Genomic DNA, 13,009 nt, shown 5'->3' on the forward strand with positions numbered 1-13,009 from the left:
TGGGAGTTGCTATGCTATGACACACGCTGATGTTGAACGACTTCTGCCAACGTTTGCAGCGACAGTTGCGATTTCGACGAAGACCTCCTGTACGCCTCTGTTCTTCTTTGCTGAGCATTCGAGGTACCTTGCGGCTTTGATTCTTTTCGCCACGGTTACGCCATGCTCGTACGTCAACAGTTGCTTCTTTTCCTGTGCGTGTTGGTCACGAAGATCGCACTTGAGGGCGACGAGGACGATTCTGGCGGTGGGAGAGTATTCGCGAATCTCTGGCATCCAACGAGACTCGATGTTTTCGAGGGAGACGGGGTTGTCGGTGCTGAAGCAGAGGAGGATGACGTGGGTATCGGCGTAGGAGAGCGAGCGGAGTTTGTCGAATTCTTCCTGACCAGCGGTGTCCCAGAGGGTTAGGTGGACCGAGCCGAGGGGGAGAGGTTGGGTGTGCGTGTAGTTTTCGAATACCGTCGGTTCGTATGTTTGCGGAAACTCCTGCTTGATGTATACGAACAGCAGGCTGGTTTTTCCGCATGCTCCATCGCCCAACACCAACACTTTGCGGCTGATCCCTCGACTCGAAGGTCCCGCACCTGCATCGCTGCCGCTCGGAAGTAGCCCACACAGCGTCATTGAGCGTATTTGCCGTTCGATGCAACCGAAGAGATGGGGAAAGTGTTTTCGCGCAAACCGTTCGTAGAGGAGTGTGAACGTTGACCGGGTAAAAACAGTGTCTTTTCGAGCTCGTAGTGGGTAATCGACGATCCTGACGGTTAGAGAGATGGTAGTGGTGCTGCACGAACTCGAAAGTGGAGTTGGTGTTGTTTGGCGCGACGCCTAAAGAGAAATCAAAGAGCACATGGGAAAAACAAATCTCATGCATACACCAGCAGCAGCAGCACGCGAGCTCTGGAAAAGTGTTGTTCTCTTCCCGAACTGCTCGCGCGCGCGCATCTCCATGGAATCCTCAATCAACGCAGCTGCGCTTCTCTGCCCAACGCTGTGCTACGTCACCGCTCCATCTCTCTTGCATTTTCGCATACACTGCCAATTCTTCCACGTATTGATTTGACCTTCATTCTCCGCACGCCACTCTTCTCGGACAATGATTCGACGGTAACGATGGTATGCTATGCTAATGATGGAACGATAATGGTGTGAAGGTATCAAAACATGCTTGCTTAACAGCAAAGGGGAAGATGGAAGATCGAGCAATCCTGAAAGAATCGTCAAATGATACCGTTGGCAGTGGCGTTCATGACTCGACTGATGAACAGATACGCCAGCACCGCGAGCACCACGAGCGAGCTGCGCAGTCCAAACAGATCTCGACGTCGATTCGGATGGTTGTTGTGTGGTATTGGTGCTTCGTCTGCTCGTCTGGTCGCATTCAGCCTAGTGCCACTCGGGGATGTAGTTGCTGAGCGGTTGCCCTGTGTCGATGTCGCAGCTGCAGCTTCTGACGGTGCTGCTGTTCGATTTCTTAAGCCTGTTCATAGTGTAGATATGCAGAAGATGTTGGAATAAAGAGTGTCAGTGATGCTGGAGCAACGCAAAGAAAGACCTCTCTGCAATACAATCGGTCCTTCAAGAAGATGAGCCGCCGCGCATTTCGGAGTAAAGAAGCTGCACGACGTCTGTGTCCAACGCACCCTGCGATGAAGCAGAACCCGATGCCGGTGACGAGACAAGGGTATCGGATCCCACCTTTTCAGTCTTGCTCGAGCTGCCACTAGCGTCTCCATCTGCGGGCTTCTTGTCTCCCATATTGGGCAGATCCTTGAGCTCCGCATCGGCGTATTCGGGAAAGATCTGACAAAACTTCTTCTGAGTGAGGTTGAACTCATGCGACTGCGCAGCCAGCTTTCGACGATCGGCGTCCGAGGCGGTGACCGAGCCAGTGGTCATCTCGTCGGAGCACATGAAAGAAAGCAGACCGATCAGGATGGTCGAGGTGTTCCAGCCGGGCTGCCAGGTGTGAGGGTGGTAGTCGCTCATCGAGGTGCAGATCTTGGTGTTGGGCGCGAAGCGTCCGCTGGGCGTCTGCATCTTGATGCCGGGAGGCTTGAACGGGAACTCGGGTGGGAAGAGGAGCTGGCCATGGTATTCACCGCCTGCGTACGGAGTGTCGGGAGGGCCTCGAAGGATGTAGTGCCTGCGATAGCAAAGGGTAGAAGATGCAGCGAGTCAGCAAGGTTGCCGTCGGATTGTTTGGATCGGACAAGCGAGAGATGACCTACCATTCAAGGATGTTGTCCTCACGAGGTCGGGCGTAAACGAGCGGCGGGGGATCCTTGTCCATGAGTTGCGCCTCCTTGGTGAGCTGTCGATGCGCAAAGAGACGGAGTAATGAAAGGGTAAATATCATGTCAGCAGATCCGATGGCCCAGCTGCTGTCACAAGACGAATCCGGGCGGTCCGCACTTACGCGCTTGATCGCGGCCTTGCTCGCCATGGTCGTCGGTTACCGCGAGGCTGCTATCCAGTGTGCTCTTTGGTCACTGTCCAAGATTGTGTTGCTGCTTGAGATGGCTTAATGGTCGAACTAGACAGATGAAGGCGATGTGAAAGTCAGAGATAGGTGTATGGATGATGGGATGAGGTCAACGACATCTGTGGTGTGACTGCATAGAGCGAGGGAGAGGACTGAGCTTGGTTTTGACTTGATAAGTGGAGCCTTTCGGAAAATGCAGTCCGCAAGCCGCTGTGCCTTGAAATCACACTTGTGCCTGCTTCCACGCATGACGCTGTTGACGCTACTCTAACATTCTGGGCGTTCCAAAAGAAATCGAAATCGAGAATATGGTCCCAACCCGGGAATCGAACCCCGATAAGATCTGAGCAGAAGTTGCCGACAGAACGGGGCGAGCCAGCGCGCCTTTCACGAGGGTTGACGGCACAGGTTACCACCCTCCGTCTGCAGGAAAGCGTGGAAGGATCAAGTGGGAGCCGTTGCAATCGCCGCGCTCTGACCTGTCTGTGTGCCTCTACAAGCGCGGCTTGCAAACAAAATCAGAGTGTGGGGTAACTTTGTCGTGTTTGCCGCTTGATGTTGGAGACCACCCTTGGGCCACGGAAACGGTCTCATCCTTTCCTCACTCGTCGACATCTTCTTGCTTCCTTCTCCCCCTCGTCATCGGACAAGGCCGCTCGCAAACACCTTCTGAATTGACCGCATCCCGAAGCCTTTCAACATGTCGGCCGTCACATTCGAAACCAAGTCGTCGTCCGCGTCGAGCAGCACCTCGTCGCTCGTACGCCAAAAGCGTCAGGTGGACCCGAACGTGCTGGCAGCCATCAAACGTGCGACGCCGCCCAAACCCAAGATCTTGATCCCGCTGCTGCGACTGTTGCTTTTCCAGCTCTACTTTTTGCCCACATCGTTCATCGCCATCCCGCTATACATGCTGCGATGCATCGTGCCGCGCTTCCGACTCAACCGAAACTGGAGCTTCATCTCGGCTGTGTACATCATGGTGGTGCGACGTGTGATGCGCAATCTTATCCGCTTCGGCGTACAGCCCATTGCTCCCCGCAAAGGCGGTCTTCGCGACCGCAACACGCTCGTCGCTACCGTTGCATCCTGCCTCAACCTCTCGGGGCCCGGTGGATCAGTGGTGCTTGCCAAGGAAAACATCAAGGCACTCAAGCTCAACGCTACGCACGGCCGACCCGACAAGGTGTGGATCCCTCCTGCCGGTCCCGAGTACCTCGACGGCATCCTCGCTGTCAAGGCTGGTCCCAACGACCGACGCAAGATCGTGACCGATGTCTACACCGGTCCGCCGCTGCTCGATGCAAAGTGGCTCAAATGGAGCATTCGTGCGCTCTGGTTCACCCACAAGCCCCAAATTGTGCCATCGCAGCCTCGCTCCAAGAACAAGCCCACCAGACCCGTCATGTGCTACTTCCACGGTGGCGCCGGCGTCACCTTCAATGCCGGCGATCTGCACATGGGCCAAAACCTCGCAAAGACTTTTGCTCGCCACGCCGGCATCGACGTCTTCTCGGTCGACTACAACCTGGCTCCGTTCGCGCCTTCGCCGGTGCAGCTCTACCAGGCTCTGTCCGGCTACCTGTACCTCGTCGACGAGCTTGGGTACGCCCCCGAGCAGATCTACATTGGCGGTGACAGCCACGGCTCGTGGTTGACGCTGCAGCTCGAGCGATACCTCCGTTCGTACAAGCATCTCCTCTTCGAGAACGCCGAATCGGTCAAGATTCCAGGCTTGGTGCTGCTCTCACCATGGATCGCGCCTGAAGACTTGTCCTTCAGGAGCCGCGAGCGCAACGTCGGACAGGACATCATTGATCTCTCCTACGAGGACTGGGGCGTGTCGGCGCAGGGGCTCAACAAGCTCCCCTTTCCGTTGTCGGACCCGTGGAACACGCACGCCAACAAGTCGCCTGCCGAGTGTGCTGCATTGCCACCTTGCTTCATCGCCAATGGAGGTAGCGAGACGCTGGTCGACGAGGGACAGCACTTTGCCAACATGTTGCGAAAGGCAAAGGGACTGCCCTCGTCCACTTCGAACCAGAGGATCATTCTGAGTCCCGGCGAGCTCAACTGCAAGGTGGTGCACCACGTCTACCCACACCAGGTCCACGATTACTTTACCGTCGACACCGAGATCTCCAAGGCTGCCAAGGTGTACAAGCAGATTGGCACCTGGATCAAGTTTACACAGACGCTTCTCTGAGCCGATTCCGTCATTGTTGCTCGTCGTAATACTATTCAGTCATTCGTTTTCCCGATGAGGCTGCAAGCGATGTGATTTTCGTGACTCGTATTCGTTGAGTACAGAGTACAGATTGAACTCATGAGTCGTCATCATCGTCTGATTCGTACTTTTGCTTGAACTCGACTCTTCGTACTGCATGATTGTGTAGGCGTTGCTTCTTGGCGTCAGGCCCCTCGTCCGGCCTATCTGGACCAGATCTCGCTGCGACTACTTTTGATACGTCTCTGCCTTTGGCAGCTGCCTGTGCTTTCAAGGCAGCGAGCCTCTTCTTTTCGCGCTTGGCACGGTTCTTGTCTGTTTTAGCCTCGTCCTTGCCTTGCATCTGAGCGCGTTTCCGATCAAATTCTTCCTGTTCCGTCAGCTTTTGAGAGAAACAAGTATAGGATGGTCAGTAGACTGCGTTTGCGTGCTATCCATCGATTGCATGCCAAAGCTAGTGTATCATGCCACGTACCTTTTTGTTCTGTTCTTCCATCAGCTGGATGCGTTCGTATTCTCGCCGACGCTGCTGCTTGTACACATGGAACTCGCCTGAGCCGGCGCCCGCACTAGACCCCGTGACGTTCTTCATGACATCTCGTGGCGCTCGTATCGACTTTTCCTTGGGACCCTCGGGGATGCGGATCTCCTTGTCCGGGTTGGCGAGCAGCTTTGAGATAGCCTGTGCTTGCCTCTCGTGCGGCGACAGCTTGCCTTTCTTGGCTGACGCGGGCACATCGGAAGTCATGAGCGCATTTCGTGACGAAGATACTTCGTTCGACTGTGGTGACAGCGACATGCTGGTTCACGAGTGTTTGCGGATGCTTCCGACAGGATGTGAAAGTAAAGACGAAGGGCAGCAAGCAGGCAGCGACTTTCGAGAAAAGTCGACACGCTCCTCCACTCGGCAGATGCGGATCACCCGAATTCCGTGTTCCAGTTGCGTTTGGAAAACAAGCACAGACCACGCCCACCTCCGTTCGCCATGCTCGTCTTCTCCCTCACACACTTTCACTTACCCTTGGATCCTCACCTATCGCAGACCTCATAGGACAACTCGACTATCGAGTCGTGTTGCGAGCCGTCTTCGATGGTGCAACCAAATCATCCGACCACCGAGTGGACAAGTCTACAGGACATCTTCTATCGACGTACGGAGCTCTATGCACTCAATTGGGGCATCGAAAATCTCGCCGACTATGTCGTCGCAGCATCCAGCAACGGTGGACTTGTCGCGCTCATCCGCGATCCAACACGGCTGGTCTCGTTAGGCAAAGCCTCGCTCCTCAAACCCAAGATTCTCGTCTACACAGCAGCCGGACAGCTCATTGAGAGCATACCCTGGGATCACTCCCTTCGCATCATCGCGCTTGGCTTCAACGCGTTGGAGCAGCTCGTCGTGGTGCTCGAAGAAGGCAATGTTCGTCTCTACACCCTTCTCTCACCGTGCCCCGCTACGGTCGACTCAGCTCCCAGCACATCCACTTCACGCAATGGACCCGTACCTGTCGAAGCCACCTCTAGCTCCTTCTACACGCAGCATTCGTTGGGCACAGAGGCTACAGAGACGGGCGTTGTCGATGCTCGAATATGGGCGGGTGGTCTTGTTGCATACGTCGGCGCACGGCGCTTTGTGGAATGGCGCTTCCCAGGGCTCGATGCGGATGCAGAATCAAACGAGTATGCTGGCGCCGTCAGCCTCAGCGGAGGAGGCGATTACGGCTATGCCCTCCCGTCTCTGGAAGATGACACCGTTCGATCCTCGCCTCCAGAACTCCTCCCTCCTCATGACACCTCGTCCTCTCATTTGACAGATTCATCGCCCTCATCATGGGCCCTTGTCCCGCCAAACGTGTCTCAATCCGGACGCACAACCGTGCTCATCGCACAAGGACCCACACTTCTCTCGCTCACGCGCTCGACTGCAGGGCCTTCTTCCATCGATACGGCCTGTCAGGACATGCGCCTCTCTCGCGGCCCTTTTCACGTCATCCGTCCTTCTCCAAATGGCAAACTACTTGCCCTCATGACCGCAGATCTCGTCCTCTGGGTGGTCAGCTCCGATTTCTCTCGCAGCCTCAGCGAGTTTGACATCCGAGCGAGCCAAGCTTATCAGGATGCGACCGCGATCGACGACCCTTTTCGCTCCGTTAATCATGACCACACATCTTCCGACCCAAGCACCATCAGTAAAGGCGGTATCGGCGGCAGTGGCGTACGTGAAGTACAGTGGTGCGGCAACAACACCATCGCTCTCGCTTTCAACGACGAAGTCGTCATGGTAGGGCCGTTTGGAGACTCGATTCGGTATCCTTACTCTGGACCGACGCACCTTGTCAGCGAAGTCGACGGCGTTCGCATCATCGCTTCCGATCGACACGAGTTCCTCCAAAAAGTCTCGGACGTCTCCAATCGCGTCTTTCGTCCAGGCTCCAACGATCCCGCTGCATTGCTCTTCGAAGCAGCCGAGCAGTTCAGCGCAAAGAGCAGTCGAGCCGACGAAGGTATACGCGCTATCCGCAGCAGCCTTCCCGATGCCGTCGATTGCTGCCTACGCGCTGCCGCCTACGAGTGGGACTTAACGTGGCAGAAACGTTTGCTCAAGGCCGCTTCCTTCGGAAAGAGCTTTATCGAGCTGTACGACCCCACTGCCTTTGTCGAGATGGCCAGGACGCTGCGGGTACTCAATGCCGCTCGCAATTATCAGATCGGCATCCCCATCTCGTATGAGCAGTACGTTGCTGCAGGTCCAACCGCACTACTGTCGCGCTTGACGGCACAGAATCATCACTTTTTATCGCTCAAAATCGCCCGCTACCTGCACATCCGGCCCGACCCCATCCTCAAACATTGGGCGAGGGCAAAGATTGCGCGCACCGGTCCTGCACTTGGAGGCTCGACATCCGCCATTTCCGCGGCCGAGGAGCGTCTGTGTGCAGACATTGTCCACAAATTCCGCATCGCGACGTCGCTCAATGAGCGGGTGGGCGAGCTCGGCGGTTCCGACGATGACAATATTGCAGCCGGTGCATTTGGCGGTGGTACGGAGGATGCCGCTTCGACCAAGCGTGATGGCTCGATATCTGGAGATAGAGGCGCGTCGGTCAGCTTCGCCGAAGTTGCGTGGACAGCGTGGAAGGCAGGGCGCGGCAACTTGGCGACTCGCTTGCTCGACCACGAGGCTCGCGCGATCGACCAGGTTCCTCTGTTGCTCAACATGCGCGAAGACAAGCTTGCGTTGGTCAAAGCCATCGAATCTGGAGACACTGATCTCATCTATCACGTCCTGCTGCGACTCAAGAACCAACTCTCGAGAGGCGACTTTTTCCGGATTGTTCAAGCGCCCGTGTCAGATGCGATGGTGCCGGCTGCGGGCAACGACCGCACACGTAGCGCTTCCAAAGTGGCTTCGACACGACAGTACCTGTCGCTAGCATCCAACCTGCTCGAAGCCTATGCAAAGGAGGTGGATCGAGACCTACTCAAGGACTTCTACTATCAGGATGATCGCAGGACCGACTCTGCCATCTTGGCGCTGCAAGAAGCCAACGCAATACAGGGCGTCACAGAGAGCGAAATGCCGGACAAGATCTTCAAACTCAAGACGGCCATGAAGTTCTTCAGCGAGGACAAGGAACGAGTCTTGGAGGCCAAACTCGTCGACGAACAGATCCGACTCCTAGCCTTCCAGCAAGCGCTCGAAAAGGAAGATGGACATCGGAGTCAATTCACCCACCTATCGCTCAACGAGACCATCCGGCAACTCCTGTTCCGCAGCATGAACAAAAAGGCGGAAAAGTTGCGGTCCGACTTCAAGGTACCGGACAAGAGGTTTTGGAACATCAAACTCGACACGCTGGCGCAGAGCAAAGATTGGGATGGATTGTGGGCTTTCGCCAACTCAAAACGGTCGCCGATCGGGTACACCCCCTTCATCGTCAAGCTGGTGGAGCAAAATCACGTGCAGGAGTCGATGAGGTTCGTCCCCAAGATCCAAGACAAGACGGATCGGAATGCGTTCAACGCGTACTTGGCGAGGTTGCCGAGCCAGGCGATTGCCAATCAGCTGATGGACCGGTTCAACGAGTAGATCGGGCTGCAGCCGCTTGGCGGGTCCTTCGATCATGTCATGTCCCTACCTACCTGCTGATACAAACTACACTCGTTCACCCGCTCGCCCGCCCGAGAATCCCAAACCTTGTGTCGTCATTGACCGACCAGAAAGGAGCCCTTCGTAGCGAGACAAGCATCGCATCGCAGAGCATTGGGTGAATTGAGAAGCGTGCACACCTGGCACGACCATTTTCCCTTCCGTGAGGATGAATCCGATGCATCCTTCTTCGGTTCCCTTTTGGGCGCAGCTGCCGGCTTGACGTCCTCTTCGTCGGATGAGACCAGCTCTATAGGGTCGTCCTTCGAGTTGAGTAATGTTGTCGGGGATCGAGCCGCAGAAGGCCCAGAAGTGGCAGTTGAGTGGCCAGTCGGCAGGGAAGCGATCGAGCAGAAATCTTGCCAGTCTTCGCTGGTTGAGCGGAGCGTGCCGCCCTGCTTGAGCTGATGCTGACGGTACAGTCGCGATCGATCGAGGCGCTGCTGTTGAGACTCTGTGCTAGCGATGGTGGAATGGTCGGGCTCCTGCTTGACCCGGACGGTGCCATCATTCGAGGAGCTGGAGGCTCCGGATGGTCCTTTCATGTGCCTGTCAGCTTCGTCCGATGAGGAATCGTCGAGCCGAATGACAAGTCCTCCTTCCTTGCTGTCCTCGTCGTCTTCGTCTTCGGTATCGGACTCGTCTTCGGTGCCTTCCCCGTCTTCCTCCTTGACACGATCCGATCCGCTGCCAGACGTGGCCGGACTTCCTGGGTCCGGGTTCTGAGGCCAGAAAGAGTCAAGGCCGGGTGCAGGCTTGATGTCGATGTCCTCGCTCTTCGTCGCCGTAAGACGACGCAAAGCAGCCTGTGCTCTCAGCTCGCGCGCTGATGCGGTCTGTGTTCGCTTTCGAAACGTCGAGTTGGCGTCGTCCCTGTAAGAGGCACTCGATGCTGATGCGGTGGGGATGTGGTTGTTGCCATCGACGCGGGAACCTCGACCGGGCAGCGATGCTTGCACTCGTCTTCCACCTTTGGTATTGGGTGCGGTCTGTGCTCCCGTGTGAAGGCTGGGCCCTTTGAAGCCACGCCCGCGAGAGCGCGTGTTGGCTCCGGTGCGACGACGTTTCACACTTCGCCCTTTGCTCGACTTGCTCCGATATGCCCCACCGCAGGAATACTCGGGCAAACCCTGAAGCGAGCTGATACCACTTCCAGCCACAAAGGCGTTGTCCTCGAGACGCTGACCGGCGGACCAGAATCCGTCGCCGTAGTAGCCTCGAGCCTGCAGTTCGCGACACTCGTTGCGCAGTTCGCGATCGAGCTTGCCGTGCTGAGAAGGGATGTGGTTCATGTACTTGATATGCGCAAGCTCGTGGCAAAACACCATGAGCACCCACTGAAGAGGAGCAAAGGAGCCATCTTGACGCCGTAGAACCAGTTCGACGGTCTCTCCGTTGTTCCAGTTGCGTCCTGCAAACTCGCGATTCCATTCAAATTCTTCGAGCGAGTTGATCTGAAATCCATGCTGTTTCATTACCGGCTGCACTTGAGCTGCGAGCTGTTGCAGGCGATGATGTGCCTGATCCGTGTTGGCATATCGAGGAAGTGCGGTGATGTAGTTGATGTGCTTGTTGCGAGAAGTGTCGGAGTCGTTGAGGCGGAGATGCACCATGGTTCTCGTGCCAACTCGCTCCCGTTTCCCTTGCAGGCTCAGCTGAGATGCATTTGCATGGCTGCCTGTAGCCAATATGCTTCCGCGCTGCTATCCGTTGGACCGCCAGAGGGCAGCTGGACATGTCAAGGACGAGGCAAAGGACGTTTTTGACGGCAAGAAAGTCTACAGCATTCGGCCTCCACTCCGAGAACTGAGCTTTGGGAAGAAATGTGGAGAAGGCTGGCCTAGCAGATCGGCTCGGCCACATCGGGATCGGCGATCGTACTCTACTGCTCAATTCTTGATCGGCAACTGGATCACCGCCCTCTGAATGCTGTTTTTGCCTGTCGCTCGATGCGATCAAGCGCCACGAGCAGCCCGACAGGAAGCGAAGGCATGCGGTGGCAGATGGTGGAACGCCCTGCAGATATGCGGTCTTAGAAGCTTTAGCGTGGGATCTAGCGATGCCGGTCGGGGTCTAGGCAAGCGAGCAGCGAGGGCTTCGAGTCGGAGTTTGTAATCTTGGTTGTCCTCTTCCTCTTGCTCTCGTCAACGCAAGAAATTGTGGCTGATGCATGCCTGAACTTGCTCATTTACTCCTTCATACGGTGCTGAACGATGCTGTCATTCCGAGACCCGTGGAACCATCAAACTTCAGCTACGGGACTCGGCCTGATCGTAGGTCACAATTACCCAGCAGGAAGGTCTGACTTTTGATCCGAGCTAAAAATACTACTATAGACGGTCGTCTTTGATGCTTCAGAACGAACCTCGCTTGTTCAGGTCGGCGGTGTTCTTGCCGTCCTGGATATACTTTCATCTTGGCGTCTGGCCCATGTGCCTTGATAGAGATCTTGCGGAAGGACAGCGATGACGCGTCAGAGGCATCGTTCGGATGACCGACGTCGCAATCGTGACCACGACAACGATTGCCGAGCAGCCGCAAACGGCTATCTTCCGTCGCACTTTGTTCAGTATCCCACGGCGTTGACATACACCAGAAGCGAGTTCAGACGCCTATCCTACAGGCGTGAGATAGCGTGTGGCTGCGAGGACGCCGCACAGAAGCAAAGGCCGTGAATGGCTTCTTAATCAGCGCCGTCGAAGAGAACGGCTCAAACGGGGCTTGTGGTGGTATGGACAAGACAGGTTATCGAAAGCCGGGTCAGGAGCGAGCTCTCGCCCACTTAGGACGATGCGTGCGTGGATCCGCCTTGTGGCTCAGAGTGGCGGGCGCGCAAAAACATTTTTGAGCAACTCGCTCTTCTGGCTCGCTTAGCCCCCCGCATACAGTTGCCGCGAGCTAATAAGCCAAGCCGAGGACAACACCGCACTCGATCTCGCCTCCCAGCATACCTCGCTACCTTGCTCGCCTCCGGGATTCTGATGTCGTTCGCGCGACATCGCAAAGCATGCTGAATGAGCTTGCTCTGGATTTGCCAGCCAATCAATTTCGCGCAAGAAGAAGCTCGGTGACACCATTTTGAGTCGTTTTCTGATTCTGCCGTGCACCGCAGAAGGTGGCCGATGGAAGACGGTATCCAGATGTCGGCACGACAACCTCGGACCCTTGCAGAAGCGAGATCGAACATCAAAGCGGTTCTCACGCGTCTTGGGGGCCCTTTCACGGGCGACAACAAAGTGGGACCCGAATCGAACACGGTGTCTTGTCTCTGATCCGCTTTCGCTCCTTTCAGTGTAGTTCAGTACTTGATCTGCAGCTAGAATACCAAGATCCGTGCATGCGAAGATGAAAGAGAGCGAAAGGAAGGGACATTGGCTCAAGGCGAGACGTTGTGTACTGTGCACCGTAAATACAGTACACTGTAGGGCCGGATTCCAACCCCAAAACTGCACGAACTGCATGCATATCGACTTCCGCTTTCCCTTTTTGACCTACCACCTGACAGCGGCATGCGTCGTTCTGTCAGCTGCGCGCGCATCCCAGTCTCGCATGGTGCTGCCGACGACCGCAATGGCAATTTGGAAGCATGGATTGTGCTCAGCCGATGCACAGCGATGTTCGGCGAACGTGTTGAATCGCCTACACAAGGTTCAAGGCTGACTCGGGCCCTTGCCGAAGACACGAAGAAAAAGTGGGAAGGACGAGGCTGTGCTCTTCATTGGCGCCGCTCCACGCACGGCCTTTGTAGTCACCGCACCCAACTAAGCGAGGTAGAGTCCCTGCATCTTGACGCCTCTTTTTTCCCTCGTCGATTCACGCTGTCAGGCATCGAGCGGCGTTCATTCATCGAAATCCACAAGAGCCAAGAGGTGTTTAATCAAATATATTTTCTATAAAAAGCTAGAGAAGCAATGGATGAGAGTCGGAATTCCAGACTTGTAATTCCAACAAGAAACAACAGATCCCTGGAACGAGCGATTCCCCGACGTGGGCCACCTGCTCGCTTCCAGATCATGACGATCGATTCGAATCCGATCTGAGACGCTTCTTTTTCTTTTCCCCCTCTCCCTTGCAAGCCCGCCGTGTCGCCAAGCCACAAACGTTGCTGCCGCCGCTGCCTTTCCACTCGCTAGCAGTCGATCCT

General features: G+C 55.8%; 6 protein-coding genes across 6 annotated transcripts; 3 read left to right on the plus strand and 3 right to left on the minus strand.

Moving 5' to 3' along the window:
• Window positions 1-9: 9 nt before the first annotated feature.
• Window positions 10-2,449, minus strand: PHSY_007370 (hypothetical protein; the record flags this gene model as incomplete). Its single annotated transcript, XM_012337964.1, has 4 exons — window positions 10-831; window positions 1,702-2,149; window positions 2,235-2,317; window positions 2,423-2,449. 4 exons carry the CDS (start codon window positions 2,447-2,449, stop codon window positions 10-12), a joined length of 1,380 nt encoding a protein of 459 aa, XP_012193354.1.
• A 739-nt stretch (window positions 2,450-3,188) lies between these two features.
• Window positions 3,189-4,694, plus strand: PHSY_007371 (hypothetical protein; the record flags this gene model as incomplete). The annotated part of the gene is made up of 1 exon (XM_012337965.1): window positions 3,189-4,694. The coding sequence occupies one exon, from the start codon at window positions 3,189-3,191 to the stop codon at window positions 4,692-4,694; it is 1,506 nt and encodes a 501-aa protein (XP_012193355.1).
• Window positions 4,695-4,812: 118 nt separating this feature from the next.
• PHSY_007372 (hypothetical protein) lies at window positions 4,813-5,514 on the minus strand (the record flags this gene model as incomplete). Its single annotated transcript, XM_012337966.1, has 2 exons — window positions 4,813-5,097; window positions 5,191-5,514. The coding sequence occupies 2 exons, from the start codon at window positions 5,512-5,514 to the stop codon at window positions 4,813-4,815; spliced, it is 609 nt and encodes a 202-aa protein (XP_012193356.1).
• Window positions 5,515-5,805: 291 nt separating this feature from the next.
• Window positions 5,806-8,805, plus strand: PHSY_007373 (hypothetical protein; the record flags this gene model as incomplete). The annotated part of the gene is made up of 1 exon (XM_012337967.1): window positions 5,806-8,805. The coding sequence occupies one exon, from the start codon at window positions 5,806-5,808 to the stop codon at window positions 8,803-8,805; it is 3,000 nt and encodes a 999-aa protein (XP_012193357.1).
• A 116-nt stretch (window positions 8,806-8,921) lies between these two features.
• On the minus strand, window positions 8,922-10,478 carry PHSY_007374 (hypothetical protein; the record flags this gene model as incomplete). Its single annotated transcript, XM_012337968.1, has 1 exon — window positions 8,922-10,478. One exon carries the CDS (start codon window positions 10,476-10,478, stop codon window positions 8,922-8,924), a length of 1,557 nt encoding a protein of 518 aa, XP_012193358.1.
• Window positions 10,479-11,330: 852 nt separating this feature from the next.
• Window positions 11,331-11,540, plus strand: PHSY_007375 (hypothetical protein; the record flags this gene model as incomplete). Its single annotated transcript, XM_012337969.1, has 1 exon — window positions 11,331-11,540. One exon carries the CDS (start codon window positions 11,331-11,333, stop codon window positions 11,538-11,540), a length of 210 nt encoding a protein of 69 aa, XP_012193359.1.
• Window positions 11,541-13,009: the final 1,469 nt, after the last annotated feature.

This window comes from Pseudozyma hubeiensis (assembly GCF_000403515.1).
Source record: "Pseudozyma hubeiensis SY62 DNA, scaffold: PHS69, whole genome shotgun sequence".
In the NCBI taxonomy this organism is placed as follows: domain Eukaryota; kingdom Fungi; phylum Basidiomycota; class Ustilaginomycetes; order Ustilaginales; family Ustilaginaceae; genus Pseudozyma; species Pseudozyma hubeiensis.